The 23,312-nt window shown below is 34.5% G+C and overlaps 1 protein-coding gene across 2 annotated transcripts; it reads left to right on the top strand.

The window, feature by feature from the left end:
* The first annotated feature begins 9,877 nt into the window (after nt 1-9,877).
* On the top strand, nt 9,878-22,860 carry LOC108987592 (CMP-sialic acid transporter 3). 2 transcript variants are annotated; one of them, XM_018960526.2, is made up of 17 exons: nt 9,878-10,365; nt 10,524-10,722; nt 11,386-11,594; nt 12,865-12,981; nt 13,319-13,375; nt 14,974-15,051; nt 16,349-16,393; nt 17,020-17,079; nt 17,266-17,388; nt 17,552-17,629; nt 18,302-18,371; nt 19,723-19,830; nt 20,132-20,265; nt 20,369-20,448; nt 20,598-20,643; nt 20,725-20,787; nt 22,431-22,860. In XM_018960526.2, the coding sequence occupies exons 3-16, from the start codon at nt 11,427-11,429 to the stop codon at nt 20,773-20,775; spliced, it is 1,215 nt and encodes a 404-aa protein (XP_018816071.1). In that variant the 5' UTR covers nt 9,878-10,365; nt 10,524-10,722; nt 11,386-11,426; the 3' UTR covers nt 20,776-20,787; nt 22,431-22,860. The 2 variants fall into 2 exon arrangements, with proteins under 2 accessions (XP_018816071.1, XP_018816070.1); XM_018960525.2 differs by having other exon boundaries at nt 10,114-10,722.
* The last annotated feature ends 452 nt before the right edge of the window (nt 22,861-23,312 follow it).

The raw sequence follows: 23,312 nt of genomic DNA, 5'->3' as shown, positions 1-23,312 counted from the left end.
GAAGAGTGGCGAGTTTTAGGTCATGAAAAGGAAACCTTGGTTGGTGCGGCTCGACTGGATGGAAGATAGGTTTTTGTGAAGACAAACCACAAAGATTGAAGGTCTACATGGATGGTCAGAGTGGATGTGAAGCTAGGTTTTTTACGATGGAAGGTAATGCTTGAATAGAGAGGAAGCAACTGCCAGAGAGTGTGGACGCATCTGTTTTCTTGGGATAGAAGTGTTTGAATAGAGAAGAGGAAGCAGCCGCCAACAAGTGTGGGTGGAATTAGTTTTTGGAATGGAAGTGTTTGAACAAAGAAGAGGAAGCAGTTAGCAAGTGTGGGTACGACAACTTGAACAAGGAAGAAGCAAAGAATAGAGAGGGTGCAAAGAACATAGAGGAAGCAAAGATTAGGTCACGAGAAGTAAACCTGGGTTCAATTCATAAGCTAGGGTTCTTTTGGTCTTTTACTCTCTTGCCACAATTGCGGGTTTGGTCGGTGTATTAAAATGAGGGCATGAGAATAGAGTTATTATACCTTGCCCACAAGGTGCAGGTAAGTTGCTTTTAGGGCATGGTACTCCTCTCAAGCTGCATCGGAAGCTTGTTGACCCTGCCATTGGACCAACAACTTAGTCAAAGGGTGATTGTTCTTCTTACGGACATGACAATCTAAAATCAACTCTGGTTCAAGATGAAGGACACTTTCAAGAGATAGAGGAGGAAGATTAGGAGGAACAACATCACGAGAGCCAACGTTGGGTTTAAGTTGAGAGACATGGAACACCAGATGGAGCAAGGAACCAGAAGGAAGCTCTAATTTGTACTGCCATAATACCCACTTTCTTTAAGACTCTGAGAAGGGCCATAGAAATAGGGAGAGAGCTTCAGATGCTGGCAAAGAAAAACAGAATATTGATGGTAAGGCTAAAACATATAAGAGGTCACCTATCTCAAAGCTTCTTTCTGACTTGTTCAAATCAACATATTTTCTAATACAATTTTGGTCCTTTTGCAAGTTTTCTAACAAAAGTTGAAAAATTTGGTCCCGTGTAAACAAGACATTTTCAACGGCTGCAATTCAAACTGTTCATGGTATGTATGTAACGGGCCAGGGAGGTGAGTTGCCAGACATAGCCTCAAATGGTGTGAACTTGGTAGAATGATGATAGGTTGTGTTATAGCAATACTATATTAACGGCAACCATTGCATCCACTAATTAGGTTTATCACAAACAATATACCTCAAGTAATTCTGCCCATATTTGTTAATAGCCTTGGATTCACCATTTGTTTGAGGATGGTATGTTATATTGAATGCCAAAGGAACTCCTTGAAACTTAAACAACTCAGTCCAAAATATCCTAGTGAAAATAAGGTCTCTGATAGAGACAATAGAGAGTGGCATCCCATGTAATCTGAATACCTGCTAGATGAACAACTTAGCCAAGGAATTAGTTGTATGAGGATAAGAAATAGGTAAAAAAAAGGGCATATTTAATGACTCGATCCACGATAAATGAAATCACACTACACCCACAAGACATTGGTAGGCCTTCATAAAATCCATAACTATTACAACCTAGGGCTTTTCAACAATAGGCAAGGAATGTAACAAACTAGCAGAAGGAATATTTCCTAATTTCACCCTCTAAAATCACAATCCCTCTCCAATAAAAACCACAATCAAGGGCTTATCAACAATAGGCAAGGAATGTAACAAACTAGCATGAGGAATATTTCTTAACAGCAACCTTCAACCCTGGCCAATAAAATCTCTATGAGCTCTCTGTAGGGTTTTATCAAATCTAGCATGTCTAGCAATAGGACTATTATGTGCATAAGAAAGCAAATTCTCCCTTAGGGAATCAATGTATAGTTTTTCTTGTAATATAGGAGTCCATCCCGTAACGAATACTTGGAATCAGGTAAAACAGTATGTTGAACCTTCTACACCAGCTATTGGAGGTGGAAGTCAACATTATAACACTAGTTCTTCCAACCATTCAAGAGTAGGATAAGATAATAGACATAAGGTCACTTCTTCCTCTTCACCTTCATTTCTCCAAGAAAAAGCATCAACAACTTTATTATCATAAGGGCTTATACTCAACAACAAAATCAAAAACTAAAAGAATTTAGACCCACCTAACTCTGCATAGGAGTCACAATCTTCTATTCCAAAATGAACTCTAAACTCTAGTGATTTGTCTTGTTTAAGAAGGATGACCAAGCAGATAAGGACTCCACCTTCTCACTACTGAGACCAAAGTTGGGAGTTCTTTTTCATACATAGATTGTAGTAAAAATCTTTATTTAGGAACATGATTGTAATATGCAATATAGAGACATTTTTGTATTAAAATAGCACCAATACCTCTTCTGGAGGTATCACGATTAATTAGGAACATATGGGAAAAATATGACAAGGCCAGAACAGGAGGACGTGTGACAAATAGGGGTGTAACCGGTTCGGTCTAGTTCGGTTTTGGACAAAATCTAGGACCGAACCGGTATGTACCAGTTTTTCATTTTTCAAAACCGATTACGCCCCGGTTACCCTCTCAAACCGGTACATCCGATTTTACTTGTTTCCGGTTCAGTCTGGTCCAGTTTTTTAATTTTTTTTAAAATGTAAAAAACATATAATAAAATGTTACTTCTTATGATAAAATATTATTAATAATTTAATATATATATTATGTTTAAAGCATATGATCAATTAAATTTTCATTTTTAAGATTAAACTTTTATTTTATAAATTATAATAACATTATCTTATAAATAATTATATTAATAACATATGATCAAACAAATTATAAATGTTCATATTTAAGATTAACATTTTATGTTATAATTTATAAATTATAATATGAAATTATTTCATATATGATATATAATTATATATTATATATAAAAACTTAATATATTATTATATATTATATATAAAAACTTAATATATTATTATATATTAAATATAAAACTTATATATATAAATATTTAGTATAATATATAAAATTAATTTTTATATATATTTTTTCCAACTGGTCCGGTTCTGGAAACTACGAAACTGAAACCGGACCGGTTCCAGCCGATTTTCATAATATAGGAACCAGTTCCAGAGGTCTAGTTTTCTGGTTTTCCGGTTTAAATTTACACCCCTTGTGACAAACATCTTCGAAGCTTTAAAGGCTATTACAGCTTCAGGAGACCAAGTGAAAGCATTCTTTTTAAGTAACTCAATCAATGGGGCTGCAGTTGTCCCATAATCCTAATGAATTTCTTGTAGTATCCAATGGGGCCAATGAACCATTGTAAAACTTCAATTATTTTAGGAGTACGCCAATTAGTCATTGTCTTAATTTTCGAAGGATAAACTTTTATACCTTCACAAATAATTACATGACCCTAAAAATCAATTTTTGTACAAGCAAATTTGCACTTACTTTTCTTAGCCAACAACTTCTGCTGCCTCAAAATGTCAAATGTAACCTTTAAGTGTTGCAAATATTTCTCCAAGCTTCAACTATAAACCAATATCCTAAATAAGGTTGAAACACCCGTTCATTAAGTTTTGAAATGTTGATGGTGTATTGGTCAAACTAAATTGGTACGAGTGTCCTAAAAGTTCTTTTAAGGAACATCTTCAGGTCTTACCAGACATTGATGGTATTCGGACAGCAAATCAAATTTAGAAAAAAATTTGGATCCAAGTAACTCATCTAGCAATTTCTCAATTAGGAGTATAGGAAACTTGTCTTCACAATCTTGTTATTTAAGGCCCTATAATCTACACACATATGCAGGATCCATAAGTTTTTCCTGCCAACAAAATTGGAGATGAAAAAGGGCATTGAGTGGCATGGTCATGAGTTCAAAACAATGGCATGGTCATGAGTTCAGATAGGAGGAAGGCCAATAGATTTAGCAAACACATCATGAAATTCATCCAATAAGGGCCTAACTAGTGAGTCATCAAAATGCTCTCCTAGACACTCCTTGCTTTTTTTCTAGCATTTGTAGCAAAACACATGTATTGCTCCCTCTGCTCGACAAACTCAACTCCTGCTCATCAATGAGATTAGTTATTATAGGCCCTTGTAGAAGGATGGTTCTATTAGCAACGGTGAAGTCCCTGGTAAGCTTATTGAAATCCCACACGATAGAGCCCAATAGGGGTGAAAAAAAAACCCAGTAAACCTCTATTTTATTTTTCTCAATATCGGTCAAAGCCGTTTCGGTTCTGATTTTTCTCTTTCTAAAATCCAACCTAAACTGTACCGGTTCATATATATTTTTTAATTTTTTATATGATATAAAATGTTTTTTTATATTATATATAATTTTTATATATAATAAATAAAATAATTTTATATTATTATGCTAAATTTCTAATTAATATAACATTAAATTTTAAAATTCTATTATTCATGTATAATAATAATCTAATAACATAAAATTAATATAACATTGGATATAACATAAAATTAATCTTGTAAATCTTAATATAACATTATCATTAAAAATTTTAATTTTATGATATAAAATTAATATAATATAAAATTTTAATCTTAAACATAAACATTTGGTCATATGTTATTAATATAAACTATATATAGATATTAAGGATAAATACAATTTATAGCATAATAAATTATAATATATATTATTTTTTATAAATACATTTCTATACATTTGATCCTATACACTCATATAAAAAGTATGTAACCATCATATTATCACTAAGGGGATATTTGGGGAATGAGATGAGATAAGAAATCTATTAATACTAGTAAAATGGTTTGCGAATAATAGGAAATTGTTTGAGTTATGGTGTTTTATGGAGTTTTGGAAAAGAAGAGAAAAAAAATTAAATAAAAATATTATAAAATTAAAATATTGTTTAAATATAACTTTCTAATATTATATTTATTTTGTGATTTGAAAATGTTGAATTGTTTTCTAAATTTTATTTAAAAGTTTGGAAAAGTCATAATAATTAGTTTGAAAAAGTTGTAATGATTAGTTTGAAAATATTTGTGTTTAAGTGATGTTTGAAAAGAAAATGAGATGGCATGAAATGAAAACATTACCAAACATCCCCTAACATATATGTAACTAAGCATATTATCACTAACATATATAATCAAATATATAGATAAACTAGACATTGTAACACCCCACTCCCCACAGTGAAGATATACGTTATTTTTTTTTCTAAAGTAAGCACTAAGTACAAAGATTCCTTGTAATAAATAGAGTCGTTTTGTATTAAAATATTGAAATCATAAACAAGAGGGTGTAGAAGTATTTATTAAAATTTCTCAAAGTCCGTGCCATAAAAATTATAACTTAAAATCTCTGTATATGATCTAAGTTATTGTCACGCCTCCTTGGACTTAGTCTCATCCTGCAGCTTTACCTTCATAAATATCCTGACCTATGGTAGTTTAAAAATATCAAACAAACTAAAATTAGTCGATGACTCAGCAAGAAACCCATCATAAGTAAACATACTTAATATAAGGTTTTTTATAAAATATTTCGTACTGAAAACTTAAAATCATGAATGTTCATACATATGCTATGATATGCATGACTTGTCTGAATTAACTGACTTGTCTAATTGTTTTGACTGTTCTAATTGGCCAACACATTTAACCATGTGTGTAAGATTGTGCACCAGTCCCACATCTTGTGGCCACAAGGGGAACCGTTGATTTGATCTAATAAAATATTATGGTAGACCACGCTTGAGTCCGTGACTTGCACATCCAACCTGACTGCATTGGTACCATGCATCTGGATTCTGAATGACCATCTGACTAATCTGATTTTTACCTTGCACTTGATCTTATAAAAACTTATGTGTCTTATACAACGTAAAATGCATGAGGTGCATAATACATACATAATTATAATTTGCATAATGGTCATGAATTATGATGAATGTCGTACTTGAAAATATCATGACATGCGTGGTACATAAATACTGACTTTCAAAGAACTGGTTTGAATAATAACATATAACTAGCTAACGTATATTAATTCTAATTTATGATCAAACTACTTACTTTGTAGTGTTACTTCTTAAAATTTTCGACACAAAATTGATCACGGTGCAATGGAGGGATGATGTTGGTTGTGATTAGGAGGAAGGAAGAGATGATGGTGGCCTTGCCATGTTTCATGGTGGGGGAGATGGCCGAAGACAAAAAGAGAACTAAAAACAAAAAACCTAGGCTTGAGAAAGTAGGTGCATGTATAGTGCATGAGACTATATTTATAATATGGTATCGGTTGAGTTTAGGAATTTTAAGGTGAAGAAAATTCTAGAATTGTACTCCTAGTGTGTTTGAAATTAAAGACAAACTCTAGTAGTTCATTTAATGTAGGATTGGGAGTCACTGAGATTGTGTAGGAAACTTCAATCAGTTATGATTTTAAATTGAAATAAATTTCTAATGGCCAATATTTAAATTCTAAAAGGAGTCTAACTCTTTTAATAAATATTAAATGGGATTTAATCTAGTTATTGAGCCTAATTAAAACTTCTAATCAATCTTAATAATTTATAACTCATTGTCTTATCTAATATGGCCCATTAAATATGATTTAGATCCAATAAAAATTATCAATATTTCGATCTTAGAATTATTTGGCCGGTTTGTTACAGACACTAACATATTATCACTAGCATATTATCACTAACATACATAATCAAATACCAGTTTAGAGGCGCAATCGGTGCAGTATCAGTTCTTCAAATCTAAAAAATGGTGAATACTTTGTTCAGTTCTAAAATATATCCAAAACTGAACCGAACAGAACCACTTACACTCCTAGAGCCCAATGAGACCAAATATTACATGCCCAACACCATATCACAACTTGTCAATACTAGCACAAACATCTATGTGACAAAGGAGAATTTTTGAACAATCACCTTCACATTGGAGCATTTCCCTTTCACTTGAAGCCTTCTCATAGTTTGCAATCATCACCTGAGTTGGTGTCTTTGTGGCAACCTCTAGATGAGCTGTCTTGGTATTGGCAGATCAAGAAAGTAATGTGTGCTTCCTATCAACAAAAATTACCACTATCTGACTGTTGATTTTGCCAAGACATCTCATTGTTTTGGGATTACCACTACCAGTAATTGGATGTAATTGCGATTTGATGTTTTCTTATGTATAAGAAAAATCCATCAAATCCTCCCTAGGCCACCTTCCTTCCAAAATCTGTTCATTCATCATATTAGACTCTCTACCACTTCTTCAATGAAAAATAACTTATGTGACTTACAAATATGGCCAAGTTCGCAATATGAATCACAACCTCCTTTTCTTTTCCTCTCTCTACAAGAGTTTTACGTACGTTAGTTTAATATGTTAGGAAAAAGTAAGTGAACGTACAAAGAAATGTCTCTCCCTTCTCTCTACAATTTCCTAGAGCAACTATCTTAAACTTTTGATATTGAAGTGTGGAACTATTTTGGAAGACTCTAGTAGCCTCCTAAGTGTCGTAGATGTGCAATCACAACAATTTTACATGGGCTGTAAGATGAGCAAAGATCCGACTTTGTGGGAATTTCACTCCGCTTGAGGTAATTCGAATTAACTTTATCTAATACCATTAATAAGTTAGATGATGACTCAAATATGCTCTTATACTCTTCCATAGCTAGAGTTTGTCGAAGCTTAGGTTAAGGCTTCCATTGGATCATCATAAGTAGGGGTGTAAGGTTATTGGTCTGGACCAAAAAACCTAATCGGACCACAGTTCCTGTCGGTCTAGACCAGAGCGATAACCTTACCAGTCGGTCTCGGTCACGAAATCTTAGGATTTTCGATTTTTCGGTTTAGTCCTAGGGTATGGTTTTTTGACCTTGGACTGGACCGACCGAAATAGATATATAGTTTTTTAATAATTTTTTATATAGTATTATATATAGTAGTTGTAAAACTTTATTATTTAATTTTTCATATATTCTATGATCATTGACCATATAAAATATAAAATATACTATTAAATATGAACTAATATGCTATTGACAACTAACTAATATATTATATGATAAATCATAATATTATATGCAATGATGCATACTCTAGGATCTTTTCTATTTTTTATTTTATTTTGATGATTTCTAACCTTTATGGATTGATAAATGGTGATGGTGCCCCTTTTTTAATGGAACAAAAATGTGGTCTAAGTGTCTTTTTAAAACATTTCTTATGAATAAGTCCTTGATATGTTAATTACTACTTTTTTCCAACTTTTCTTTAGGCCATTTTTAAGAACAAAATATATATATATATATATATAGTTGATAAAGTTAAATAGTTGATATATATATATATATATATATATATATTCAAAACTGTAAAGTTTTTGGACACACTTCTTAGTTGGGCCAAAATAAACAGTATTTATTGGTAAGTTGGGCTTTTAACAAAAAAGTGGTCTATTTTGTACAAATCTAGACCGAATGGACTAACCGAACTGAGAGATAACGGTTCAGTTCGATCTAAAGGTACTACCGATTCGATCTCAAAGTGGAAAATAGTAGATCGAAAGTTTTGGTTTGGTCAACAAATATCCCTTCGGACTGATTACACCCCTAATTATAAGAATTAGGACCAAACCTCACTAACAAGGCCTTAGTAAGAGCAAACCCAACTTACTAATTCACCAAAATGACCCAAGTGTACCAATGCCTTCCCTTTCGTGTGGAAGGAAGCAAGCAGAATTTCCTGTTGCTCCGAGTTCTTTTGGGATTCAAAAAATTAGTTGGACTTATACAAGCACTCAGAGGGATCTTCACCCTCAAATCTAACACGTATAAATGCAATCCTGATCCTTGACCTGGTTTGATTTTTGTTAGCATTCATTATGCACTAATCCATCAAGAACAGGTTGTTCGACTACTCTGGAAGATTCCCCATGAGATAAGTATGTCCATTCTCTAGTTGATAGTTGATATCCATCCAATCGTTGCCTTATGACTTCAAACATCCGTTGGTCACTAGCAATGATCTTCTTTAATTTAGAAACCAAGTCATCTATGAACTTCTTGTGTGCAGCAAGCTCTTGCCCTTTATACCATGAAGGTTGTATGACAGGATGATATTTCATCTTATTATTTAAACGAGTTCGAAATTCTATATAATGATATAATATTATTTAATTGTAACTTTTTATTATTTTTTTAAGAATTTTTTTTTATCATATCTTACAGATCTAGTGGTTATATTTTATTTTTTAATCAAATAAAATATATTTTATTTTAATTATCATAATTGACAGCGCACATTTCCGTTGATTTTTTTTCTTTTGAAACGTAAATATCTTTTCGGCTAATTTAATATTTTAAAAACTTTTCTTTTAAAATTTAAGTTGTACTATTCGGCTAGGTGAAATAAGAATAAAAAATTAAGATGACCTTTGTATATTTGAAGCCAAATTTATTGCATCTCTTTCGGTTACTGTAGCTAAAACTTAGGATAATTTGATTTTGTCTAATTCAATGCATGCAAATATTGGTTTTCATTAGCCATTTATTTAGGTTAAGTTTGGATAATGAGTTAAGATGAGAAGATGAAAGTTAAAAATTAAAAATTGAATAAAATATTATTTTTTAATATTATTATTATTTTGAAATCTAAAAAAATTAAATTATTTATTATATTTTATGTGAAAATTTATAAAAATTATAATTATGAGATAAAATAAAATGAGATTGATTAAGAATGTTTCTCAATCCAAACTGAGCCTTAATAGATCACATTATATCTGACTAAATCAATGTCATAACTCTTAGAATACAAGGAAACATTCCAATATGGTATATATTAGGAAAACATTAAAAATTTAGATTTTCTCTTTCAATACATTTGATTTTTCTCCCAACAAAATTGGTAAAGTAAAATATTTAGGATTAGGTCATTAATGCCCTCTGCTCGTAATTTCACTTTTGACATTTTCCCGACTGTGACATTCTGGGATCACAGTTTTGACTGACTGCAACTGGCGGAAGTTAAAAAAAAAAAGAAAAAAGAAAATAATTACGAACAAAGCGAATTACTTTAAACTTTGGATGGCAACAAGTTGAAATCAAGCGAAAGATACAGCCAACCTGAAATACAAATCTGCATCTTAATTAAAGAGGAGGCGATCCCGTCACCGACCCTCCTACCTCACCCGATCCACCCACGAGCCGCGACTCACCTTTGACTCACCTCCTTCATATACAAGCTTCACTCCTCATTGCCCATTGGTCCGTCACGCAGTCTCCTTCGCTGGCGTCGGTAGGTCGTTTTCCCGCACACAGGGCATGGAGACGGTGTTTGGGTGAATTCAAAGCAAAATAGAAAGAAAAAGTAATTACGATACTATTACCAGATATCTCTCTCTCTCTCTCTCTCTCTCTCTCTGCATATTCCTCGCATCTGCGTGTATCCGAATTCCATAAGAAGAGAGAGTATTCTTGTTCCCCAAATTCTCTTACGCATTTCTCTTACTGAGTCTCTAATCTCAGACCCGGACAGAAAGGTAATTGAATTCCGATACCGGAGTTGCGGATCTGGCGGCGAAGTTCACTGCCGGCAATACGAATCGTGTATAGAGGCAAATTGAATTCCCCCGCCGGAGTTGCCGATCTGGCGGGAAATTCCACTGCCGATGAGACGGAACTAACCTCTTTGATTAATGCTTGGCTTGGAGGCATTTTTTATCAGGTGGTTTTTATGATTTGGTTTATTTAAATTTTTATATTTTATGCTTGCAATGCACTAATATTTGTATTAGGAGTTCCATTTTGTTGCATAAGAAGCAAGATCTAAGCTGTGTGTGTGTATGTAAGGTTTTTTTTTATTTTTTTTCCGAGTTACTCTGAAATCGTTTTAGAAGGGAGATCTGGATGAATTATCTGCGACTTATGTTTCTAATGAAATGCGACTGAATATAGCTGTATAATTTTTTATTGGCAATGGATAATTGAAGTTGCATTGCATTTATTTTCTGTTTGATTGCTTAGAAAGTTCTTTTTTATAATAAAACAAATGATATGGGCTTTTGCCTTTTGTACTTTGAAAAGATTTCCTTTATCATACTGTATATTTCTGTCGGTCTAGTTTTTTTTTTCAATAATGAGGAAAATTTAAGGTTCAAAATCTTGGTTCTACGTTTATACCCCACATTTGTTAGCAGCCATATGGAGCATAAGCGTCTCCTTTGTTGTTTTGATCTGAATCTATGTTTAATATTTTCAGTTTATCTATACGTAGTTTATGATTGGCATTTGCACGTAATAGTTTGACAATTATAGATTTTGAGCAATTTTTTTTTTTGTTCAACCCCTAGAGGGCTAGTGATAAGTCTTTACTAATTTCTGGTTGCAGATACAATTTTGGTTAGAGTGTCACAGTTTTGGGACAGACCAATGACGAACGGGATGATAGAATGCAGCGTCTGCCATTCAAAGTTGGTTTCCCCTGCTGCCAAAACTGTGTCGAGGGCTTATGATAAATACAAGAGCAGGGTATCATCCAAGCAACGTGCCCTCAACATCATCTTGGTTGTTGGTGATTGTTTCCTAGTTGGTTTACAGGTATTTTGCATATCTGAACCAGTAAAATTTTTACTGTCATACTCCGCAAGTATGGTAATCTATGATTCCTTTGATAGGTATACATTCAATGCTTAGAATATTTTATAAATCTCTCATGCATCAAACCCCCTCCTCCCAGGTCTGGGCTCTCACTAGACTTAGAACAGTTATGTTTAATGAAGTAAGAGAATTATGTATTCCTAATTCAATACGGATTGTATGAGATGCTTCCATTTCCTCGTCACACAGGTTTCAATATGGGTCAAGTGCTGGCTTGTCTTATTTTAGATAGATGTGTCATTTTTTTCTTTATGGTTGCTGGTTTGGGGTTCAATGAATTTGAAATTTAGGCTGTGATCTCTGCACTTGAAACTTGTAACTTCAGTTGAAACCTAGTTCTTTATGCTTAGCTTATGGACTCGTTTGTCTTGAAAACAAGTCAATAGAGCCAAAGTGCTTTTGGTGATTGAAATGCTTGTTTTCTTTTTCATAATTTACAAAATTTCAAAAATATTCTTTCGGTTGAACACTAGAGGATCTCTAATCATTGTTTTCATTTTGTTCCCATGACCAAGTGTTAACGAAATCTGTAGCCTTTGTGTATTTTGTTGTCTCTTATGGAGAACAAGTTTATATTAAGTAGAAATTAAGAAATATATATTCGAGTTTTCCAAAAGTTTTTAAAAGGCTTTCTACATGACATAACATGGCTGAGTAAACTGCCTCAACTATATGCACTAGTACCATCACAGGTATCGCCAACATTATCACCTGCAATGATCATTGCTGTTGGCATCCTACTACCATCAACGAATGAATGCTAAATTATTGCTGCTGCCACCACCCTCCAGCGGTATAGTCTGTTGTTGCCACCTACACTGACATGGTCAAACCACCACTGTGATGGTGCTCCCATTCACCTCTTCCCAACTTCTACAACCAGAACTGCTAAGTCACTGCCATTGTTGTAGCTGCCGGCAATAATATTATTGCCATTTCCATTCCCATCACTATCTTTTCTACCGTGTTGATTTGTACTGATTTAATTATTTAAACATCCTGCTATCATCTCTTGTGGTTACCAAATCTGTAAATTTTTTACAAAAATGGGAGAGAAGTTGCCCATCCATGTTCATAAGTCAAATTACATGTGAGATCTTGGTCCAGGTTGTTAATTGAATGCCACGACTTTGCTATGATTCCTTTGGGAAGTTCTCTGTCTTTAGTTCTAGATGATCTGAAATGTTTTATGCTCTTTTTTTTCCTGCAGCCTATTCTGGTTTATATGTCCAAGGTGGATGGGAGTTTCAAGTTTAGCCCAATTAGTGTTAATTTTTTAACAGAGGTTGCAAAGGTTATCTTTGCTGTTGTTATGCTCATATTGCAGGTATACTTGTTTATTTCTTTATCTTTCTTGTTATATCATTTCTTTTTTCAGAACATATATGAATCAAGTTTAAGTAAATTCAAGTCAATTTATTGACTTTGCAATCTTGAGTAGGTAGACTTATTGTTGTTAGTAAATGTTGTTCGGTTCTGGCATGTGATGGAGATGACAGTGTTTTATTTGTGTGTGATGGGAGAGAAGGTTTTGGTCTGATAGTTGGAATAACTTTCTCACTGACTACACTGTCTTGGAGAGTAGTTTCCAATATGCATCATGTTACACATCTTAAAGGGCAAGAGCTTCTATATTCTTGGTAAGGTTTTTGTTTATTTTGCAGGCTAGGCATCAAAAAGTAGGGGAGAAGCCTCTTCTCTCGGTTTCCACATTTGTGCAGGTAGGTATCACTGGTCTCACGACACTTGTGTTCTTCAAATTTTGAAATAAGATGCATTTTTTTTATGTTGCATAACTCTTAGTTTTCAAACAAGACATATTTTGCATAGTAATAAGATTAAACCATGCTTTTCCAAGTTTTAGATTTATAAGTGGAGAGGATGACTGTTTAGACTTAAGGTGGAGAGGATGACTGTTTTTAAAAGTGCTGTATTAATTGAGATATAGATATCCAGATATCCATGGAGGGAGCTCTAGCTGTATGATTTTCTTATACACGTCTTGTTGTACTTGGATTGAGCCTTTTTCGCTTTTTAATGAAATTCTTATTATTTATCGAACAAGTATTCATGGAGGTAGCTCTATTGCAGTTCTCTAGTTTTGATTTTATACAAACTTGATGGTTTCAATATTATTTGTCTTATATTAAGGACATGGAGGTGGGATATTATTGTTGATCTTGAATAAAAGAATGGTTAAAATGAAACTGAAATTATACTGGATAATGGAGATGCCCATGGATACAAGGCAAATGTAGGCTTCCTTTTTGCAGCCTCCGATTCTATTGGGCGTTGATTCATACAAAATATGTGTACAAAGTTTCAAAACAAATCAGGCATCAATTCGATGGTTATTAAGTTACTTTGTATAAAGTCAAAAGAAGTTGATATGCTTTTCAATTCCTTCCCTTATAACATCATTATTCCAACTTTCTTATACTCTGTATATGATGGTTAAAAAAATGATATTTGGAATGCATATAAAATGACGGGTTTGGTAAACTCTGCATGAATGGCTGGAAATTGTCCAATTCGGCCTTTTGGTAGGTGCCTAAGTGCTTAAATGTGATTAAGTAATATTAGGACTATAAAACCTCTGCTTTGGTAGGTCACTTGACTCCTTGAGAGGGTCTTTGATCTATCAATATAGAGGAGCATTGTTTGTTGGTGATATTGTAATGACCTAAGGAAAGCTGAAGCCACATCTGGGCATATACCCTGAAATGACTGGTCAAGGTTACAATTGGAGTCATTTTGTATCATTGTAAAGGGCTCAAACTTCTCCCCCCCGCCCCCACAAAAAAACGAAAAAAAAAAATGTGGGACCCATCATAGGTGGCATGGCTCAAGTGCCACCCTTCTAGTTGGGTTTGGCTTTGATACCATTTGTAATGATCCAAGGACAACCCAATCCACATTTAAGCCTATGCTCCAAAATGACTAGTCAATATTACAATTGGAGTCCTTTGGATACATAATAAAGTGCTTTAACTGCTATTTTCTAAGTAATATGGGATCCCATTCACCACTTTCCTTATGTATTGCAAATAGTCTCTGACCTTTGCAAATTCCTTTAAGTGGATTTATTCTTTCAGTAAGTATTCATTTTCCGTTTGCATGGCCTGATGTGGTACTTAGAATGTTCAATTATTGTTTATTGTTTTTATACTTAATCTCTAATTCGAAATTCAGACTTTCTTTTGTTTTTTGTTCTCATCCTGTATATTTGGCATGCATCTTTGACTTCTCTTGTTTGCTGTTACTTTGAGAACTCACACATAGAGACATCTAATGTAAGAAATATGATTTCTTCTTGTAGGCAGCTCGAAACAACGTGCTTCTTGCTGTTCCAGCACTTCTTTATGCTATTAATAACTATCTAAAGTTTACGATGCAGGTAAATCCTTACATAGGTCCCCTTAGAGTATGATTGTGCTTTTAGATAGCACGTCAAATTAGGGTACACTCATGCTCATGCACACAGTCTTTTCTTTGAATATTGACATAAGTCTTCTACAAACTTTGTTGTCAATATCATGCATAAACAAGTGCCTGGCAATGTTGAACATCCAGGTTGTCTTTTTAGGACTAGGAATTCGGGTGGCTAGGCACTGCTGAAGCAGAATTCTAGATGCTCATCCAGTGATGTAAGTGCATGCCTTGGTTCTTTTTCTGTTGAGCCATCAACTGGAGTTTGTTAGATGGTTAGGACTTGTGAAACTAGATTTTCACCATCATAATTAGAATTCATATAGTTGCAAAGCTCTGAGATGCCATACATATGGAAAACTAAACATGAAAGAAGAGATATAGGTTAGGGAGAGCAGGATGCACCAATGCCAGTTATACTAACCCAGAAGAAGTGTAACCTTTCTCCAGATTGTTCAAATGCATGGTAATTTACTACAGAATGGCATACAAAGCTTGGTAGCCATTGTACCATGACCCACCTAGGGAACTCAACTACTGTAATTGCTGACTGGAGAATTGGAGATGCTGCTTTAAAATGCACTTGAAAGAGATCGGTTGGCATTTGATAATCATAGAATTTTATATGAAATTTTGTTTAATTCTCTTGTGCTTTACTAAATATACATATGTACGACATTTGATAATCATAATAAAACTAAAGTGCATGGTTGAATCAAAATACACCAAAAAGGACATGACAAAAAAAGCTCAAGAACTGTAGGTATGGACTTCTATGTTAAATCAAATATCAATTCATCTAGAAAGTGAACTTGGACCATCATATTGGGTTGAAAGCATATACATGTGGCACCATGGTACGTAAATGATCTTCAATGCTAACTAAATACTTGAGAATATTTGTTTACATCATTTCTTGGTCTTGAACTAATATTTTATAATTTCTTTAAAAAAAATACCGTAGTGCACTTTTCTGTGCTTTAAGCTCACACAAGAAGCTCCCAAAAGCATTCTTAAATGTGCTTCGCTTTTGGTAAGCAAAGCACATTGGGCTTGGTGCTTTGCGTTTAAGCGCACTTTTATCAGCACTGACCTGTGCTACCTGATATGGCTGATGTGTAAACTTGTTAGGCGTTCTGGCATCTGTTGCTGCTGTTTTATGTTGAATAGTCTGCATATTAATTTATCCAGTTATGGTTATTCTGAGAACTTGTATGTTTCATTAAAATCATAAACTAAGTAATAGATGGTCATTTATTGTGCAGCTATATTTCAATCCTGCAACAGTGAAGATGCTGAGCAACATGAAGGTAGCTTGCTATCCATTATGCTTGTTAATGGCATCTTAGTGCTCTTCCTTTCGATTTGCTTAGCTTTTACTGTTTGAATATCTCACACAGCAATGTGTCCTGCTCTAGGGAACTACTGTTTTTTTTTTTTTTTCAAGTATGGGCAGGGAATACTCATTTGTATTCCATTTCTTCACTTTCCACTCATTATGATGGTTTAGCAACACATTCTTGCATGCTTGTTCAATATTTTCGGCATATTGAAGTGTCGTTTTCACCATCCTGTAGAAGCCTTTATGGCTGCAAAAGTGATTTTTAATCATTTGAGTGTAATTGTTTGATCTGAGGATACCCTGTGTAAACAATTCCTCACCTATATGGCTGCAAAGATGAGTTTTAATCGTTTGATGCGTAACTGTTGGATCAGAGGATACCCTGTATAAAAAATTCCTCAATGTGTAATTTTTGGATTGATCTCATCAAATACCCTGTGAAATGATAAAGAAAGCTTAGTTACTCAACCTGAATTTTAGTTTAGTGATTTGGTGGAAGCTTTCCTTCAATATTCACTTCTATTCTTGTTAAATTCTTATGTAAATAAAGTAGAAGTCTTGTAAAGATTTTGATAGTTGGCCATGGACATGCAGGTTTTAGTAATTGCTGTTTTGTTAAAGATTATAATGAGACGCCGATTTTCCGTAATTCAGGTTAGTACTACATCTTTATTGCTTTTTCCAGCAAAAAGGAAGAAATGTTATGTCTGACCATGTTTGCTCTTCTTATTGTTGTGTGAGAGTGGGCAATGCAGCTCCTTTTAGGCTCACCTTTGAAAATACACCTCTTTATTCCTTGCTTGTTGTCTGTGTGGAACTGATTTATTTGTCTTGTTACAGTGGGAAGCTCTTGCTCTGTTGCTCATTGGTATTAGCGTAAATCAGTTGCGTTCTTTACCTGAAGGTACTACTGCTTTGGGTATTCCTGTTGCCACAGGTGCATACATCTGCACGCTGATCTTTGTAAGTGACTTCTGGTCTTTGTTCTCTTGCTTAATATGCTGCTGGAATGCTCAATATGAAGGAAGTTTGGAGGAACTACTCTCTGTTTACAGTTGTGTGTCTTATTTTTTAAACTTTGTGAATGTTAGTGGCTAATATAATTTGTAAATTATTTATTTTACAGGTAACTGTCCCATCCATGGCCTCCGTCTACAATGAATATGCTCTGAAAAGCCAATATGATACAAGCATTTACCTCCAGGTGATATGCTAAGATTGAGTATAATGATTTCTCTGTTTTGTCTTGACAACAATTTAAGACTTGGAGTTGCATTATTTGATTATTTTATTCAAGGAAAATAGCAAGTACCATCTAGCAATTTGTACTTGAAGCAGCGTAAGTTTTGCTCCTTTATCAAACTTTGAATTATGCCTTCCTTTCCTGAAAACGTTTTGTTAATTCTTCCATAATTTATCTTGGAAGAGGTACCCATTATGGTCATCAAAGCATACCAAGTGACATGTGGGTGCAGTTATGAGACCTGGGCTGGAATTTGAAATTGTTGGTCCCAAGATAAAGTTTTTATCTTTAATATGGACTAGCCTTAGAAAGTTGAAGTTCCCTTTAATTCTGCTGTTGAAAGTCAAGAAAGCACACACTTGACCATGGCTACCAGTGACATTGGGTTCATTGGAGCTCCTGGTCCTGTTCTTTTGGTTTGGTTAATTGACTTCAATAGAATAGTGTATTAATCGGCAGTCATATTTGGGTCAATCTTCCTTACCTACAGCATACTAAATATGTTTTAGATTTTTGGTCCATATCCTACATCCAGAATCTTGTTGTATCTAAGTTCTGATATTTAGCAATTAATTGAAGTGTACTCTGGGCAAGTTATTTTCAAAATTTTGAATCTCCATATTTGACTTGCAGAACTTATTTCTGTATGGGTATGGTGCTATATTCAACTTTCTAGGAATATTGGGAACTGTAGTTATCAAAGGTATGAACGGGAATCTTTCTCATATGATTGCAGTGTATTTCAGTTATATTTCTCTGGCAAATAAATGTACCTAAATTAGTATTTGCATAATCATTGTATCAAAAACCGATTGTTCGCAGATACTTCCTTGTTGATGAGTTCTAAACATTTTATTAAAAACACTAAAATGTGCAATCCACGTGCAACGAGGTGTGTACAAGGGAGTCATCTAGCTAGAAATAGAAAGAGGTACAAGAAAATCATGTAGAAAGTCAATGGGACCAGCGATGTTTAGTGTTGAAAAGAGTCTTGAGTTCCTCTGTCATCCATTCCAGATCTTCAAAGTTTTTATCATTCCTATTCTTCCAGATTCACCAAATGAGAAATATGGGAACCATTTTCCACACTGCTTCAATTTGTGGACTGCCATCTATTCCTCTCCGTGAGTTCAAAATATCTTCCATGCTTTTGGGCATAACCCAAGCCAAGCTAACCCGACTGAAGATTTCATTCCATAGAGCACTAGCCACCTGACAATGTGATAAAAGATGGCCCACAGATACCTATTCCTCTTGCACATATACACCAAGCTGTCTATGAATTGTTTTTAGATAAATTTCCTTTTTTGAAACTTATCTTAAGTGATTAATTTCTGATAACGCAGCCAAAAGCCTCTATCAACTATCCACCCAACATAGTATATGTAATACAAGATAATTATGCAAGAAACTATGGTCCTGTAGGCCTGGGGCTTCTCGAACTTTCAGTCATAGCCTCAAGGTTTTAGGGCTCGGATGTGATATTTGGATCTAACCCACATAACAATTGTGTATCGTCGGTACACACAAGATAAGATAAAATGATATTACCAGTATCCCTGCCCCCTATTTTACTTTTCCTTTCATGTGGTTGATTGTATTACCTAATTGACTTTCTTGTTTGTGGTCGAATATTTTTCTGTTTCCTCTCATGTTTTATTAGTTACTCATGTTATAGTTATTGTGAAAAATAGTCTTCTATAGCCATCTTCAACGGTTCTCTAAATACTACATGGTAGTGTGGGGGATAAATAATGATCTGTTGGTAATCCTGTTGAGAGTAAACAGTGAAAATTAAAATGGTAGTCCATTACGGCAAATGAAAGTAGAATTGAAATGGTTTCTTCTGATACTATGATTGGGTGGTTGCTCCCATTGTCTTTAAAACTCCATTTTGGTTGAACTTTGTCTTCAAGAACAATGTCGAGCATAGTGAAGCCAATTGCATGTCTCTTAATGTTGTATCCTTTGTCAATAATTGTGTTGCTTTTGTTTTTATGAGATATTTAATCAAACTAGGCTGTTGGCCTCACTATGTTACTCTAATGTTTCAGGTCCTAGTAGCTTTGATATCTTGCAAGGTCATTCAAAAGCTACTATGCTTTTAATAGCTAATAATGCAGCACAAGGAATTCTATCATCTTTTTTCTTCAAATATGCAGGTTCATATTTCAGCCAACTATTTGATTCCACCCCTTTCTCTCTCTGTTTTTTGTTTTGCTTTTGTTTTGTATTTTTATTGTTCTCCTTCAATTTTTTTATTTTTGCATGGAGTATTCCAGTTCAAAATCTATTGTGAATCCATATATGTAATGTAGCATCTATTCAATGCAGATTTTTGTTTTATCCTAGCATTTAGAAAAAAAAGTTTGCTAGAGACTTGTTAATGACAAATTTTTTTTACTTGCATCTTGTGCATAATTATAGCAATCATATATATTGAGTGTTGTCTGATATGTTCAGATACGATTTTGAAGAAGTACTCGTCGACAGTTGCGACAATCTTTACAGGCATAGCATCTGCTGCTTTGTTTGGTCATACTTTGACTGTAAATTTTCTGTTAGGAATTTCAATTGTCTTCATCTCGATGCACCAGGTACTTTGAGACACTTTTTGAGGGATGAAAAACTAGATAAAAGTGATATGTATTTATTGGTTGTCTTTTTGTTGATATCTTCTGCTTCTTTTTGTCCCATTAGTTCTTTTCACCCCTATCTAAAGTCAGAGACGAACAGCAAAATGGGAAGCTGGAATTGATAGATGTCCACAATAACCACAGGTAAGTGCTCACTTTTTTGCTGATATTTTGATGTGATTTTGCAAGTTGGGAATTTTAGGATTATTTGCTTCAGTTGTGTTTTAGGCAACTTCGTGACTTGTACATTTTTATCCTCCATTGCAATTACCAATATATTTATCCCTCATCAGGTCAAAGGATTCTTTTATAAATATGGCAGCAGGAGCAAATGAAGAGGTATGAATCTTCAGACCTTAGTTTGTACAGTTTTCTTATGTTCTACTCACTTAGTGCTTCCTTATTAACTTGTCTTTATAGGCAAGTCATCGTGTTGGATCTGATGAGAGACAGCCGCTTCTGCCCACCTAAAGTTACTTCTGAGTATGTTTCTTCTTCTCTACTCCCCTGGTGTTTTAATTCTGCTGCATTCTATTACAACTTGGCTATTGGAAATTATGTGATTCTAGTTTTGAATTTATTGGGAGCTACACATCAAGCAAAATAACTATGTCAAGTGCATTGAGCAAAGGCTACAATTTAAACTACTCTTCTGAAATTCAACCATATTGAGCAAAGCCAACCATATTATTGATTTTGAAAGAGAGGAACCGCTATATATTATTAACCAATCTGAACACACTTTATTTTGTGGCATCTATGTTACTTGGATGTGCATTTTGTGGGTGGTTATTTTCGAGGGGTCAGATTAATCTAATATTTTGAATGGGAGAAGAGGTAAATTTTATTGAATAATCCAATTTATTGTAGCTCTCTCTCTGTGCTATTTTTCTGTGATCAATCTTGGGAGAGGAACAGGCCGGGAGTTGGAATTACTATCGTTTTGACCAACAATTTATTATTCCTAGTCTCCTCTCTTCCCAAGACCTGGGCTGGGTTAGAAGAAGTAGTCTCTTTGAGAGAGGCTCACCTTTGGAAAAGCCTCAAGCTTGTCTCTGTTTCTGCGAAGTATACCCAAGTGGGATTGGAGAGAGATCAGAAAAGTTCCATAGACATATTTTCTGCTTGAAGAAGAAGGGTCTTTTTAAAGTTATCCCCATTGGTTATCCATGGAGGACTCTTTTAGAGGATCATGGTAAGTTTGAAGCATAGGTGGGGAAAGTATAAACTTCTCCACAAAGCACATTGTTTCAAGGTGGGGAAAGTATGATGTGTTGGAGGCAGATTCCTTCAAAATCATTGTGACTGAAACGTTTATCTGTTGCTTTGTGAAAGAAGCAATGGTGGCTAGTTATATGAGGAGGTGAGGAGGGAACTTCATGCTACTTTTGTGGGAGCTGGGTGAGGCTGAAGTTGGACCCTGCTTGACACTTACTTTGTTATGTTATTTGTGAAGGATAGGATTGAAGCAGAATGAAGGCTATGGTGTTCTGAAGTCTGAGCAGAGGTAAGAAGTATAGGCTAAGTCTTATTTTGGGGCACAAGGTCCTATGTCCTTCAAGAATTAATCAAGACTAGTTGAGTGATGCCTTGCTGCCGCGCCAGGGCCCGGGGGAGGGGGAGGGAGTGGGGTTGTTTGGAAGGCTGGGGGTTGATGGACATCATATCAAGACATTGTGGAAAATGATCCAATTTGTTTTACGTGATGCATATGAAAGGAAAGAAGTGACTAAAGTCTCAAAGACAACATGAGGGACATCAAGGATCTCAAGTTTCTTTTTTAAAGCACTTTGACATTGGGTGACAGCCATTCTATACTCCTCTAGCCTTTAAGTTTCCAAGATTTTCTTAGTCTCCCTCTAACTAGGTTCATTTGATGAATAACCACCGTTGACTTCCTTTTTTTAATTGTCGATGAAATGTATCCATCTTCTCAAAAAATGGGACTGATAAAAAAAATTGAGAGAGGTCATTTAAATTACCATTGTTGCTACGTGTGAAAAGTGATAATGACTTGGTGGGTCTCTTTTGCTGTATCGGCTATGTTGTTTGTTGCTGATGCTGGATATTTGGTTCTCTTAATTGCCACCACCATATAATCAATCTGTGTTCTCGTAATGCTGCAGGAGCTTTTCTTTGAAGAAATTCTTTTGGCAGGATTTATTGGATAGTACAAATGAGAGCCAGGTTTCCAACAGCTCTCAATAGAATAAAATATGGAGAATAATAGTCTTCTACTTCTTTGGGATCCCTTGCCCGCTCTGGAATTTTCCAATTGGCGTTTAGAGCTTCTCATGGATGAATTTGGGGTATAGAAGATGGTGGGTGACCTCGGATTTTGCTGCTGGGGATTTCGATGAGAGACATGGCTAGCTTCCTGCCCAGATCTCCAGATTGCTACCGGTTTTAAACATACCAATATTATCTTACTAGCGGTAAATGTATTCTTTTTTTTCATCTTAGATCAGATTATTCTTGACCCACATTTCTTTCCAATATCTCGATTTTTTGTCATTATATATTTTTATATATAGAAATTGTGTTTCGACGCGTTGACACGAGACTGTCGTCAGAAAAATAAAATGAAAAATGCCCCCCTTTTTTCATTTGCAATATCATATACACATATTTCCCCCCCACTTTTTCTAAGGCGTTAATACTGTGAAAATAGTATAATGTGGAAGAGTCCGAACTATTTACCTGCTGGATAGAGCAAATAAGTAGAATGTGGAGGAACTGTTTGTTGTTGAGCAAAATTAAGCAGTTTGTTGTCCACTGATTTGGCTTCCTCCTGCAGTTCATTAACAGGACATCGCCTGCTCTAGTAGTTGGGCATTGACACATGAATACTTTTTCATTAAACGGTAGAGATTCAATCTCATGGGTTATAAAACTCTATTTTGCAAGCATCTGTTATAAATTTATGTAGACCAACAACCCATCATATTGTATTTGTATATAATTATATATATGGTATTATATGTAGTAGTTATAAAATTATAGCTCCT

The sequence above is a fragment of the Juglans regia genome, chromosome 7, assembly GCF_001411555.2.
Source record: "Juglans regia cultivar Chandler chromosome 7, Walnut 2.0, whole genome shotgun sequence".
NCBI classification, from domain to species: domain Eukaryota; kingdom Viridiplantae; phylum Streptophyta; class Magnoliopsida; order Fagales; family Juglandaceae; genus Juglans; species Juglans regia.
The sequence above is the reverse complement of the archived record's forward strand: the minus strand, read 5'-3'. Positions and strand labels throughout refer to the sequence as shown.

Coding starts and splice junctions, on each gene's coding strand:
- LOC108987592 (XM_018960526.2), top strand. CDS start 11,427: ATGACGAACGGGATGATAGAATGCAGCGTCTGCCATTCAAAGTTGGTT. Junction 17,389..17,551: donor ACATCTGCACGCTGATCTTT/GTAAGTGACTTC, acceptor TTTATTTTACAG/GTAACTGTCCCATCCATGGC. Junction 20,644..20,724: donor CAGCAGGAGCAAATGAAGAG/GTATGAATCTTC, acceptor TTGTCTTTATAG/GCAAGTCATCGTGTTGGATC.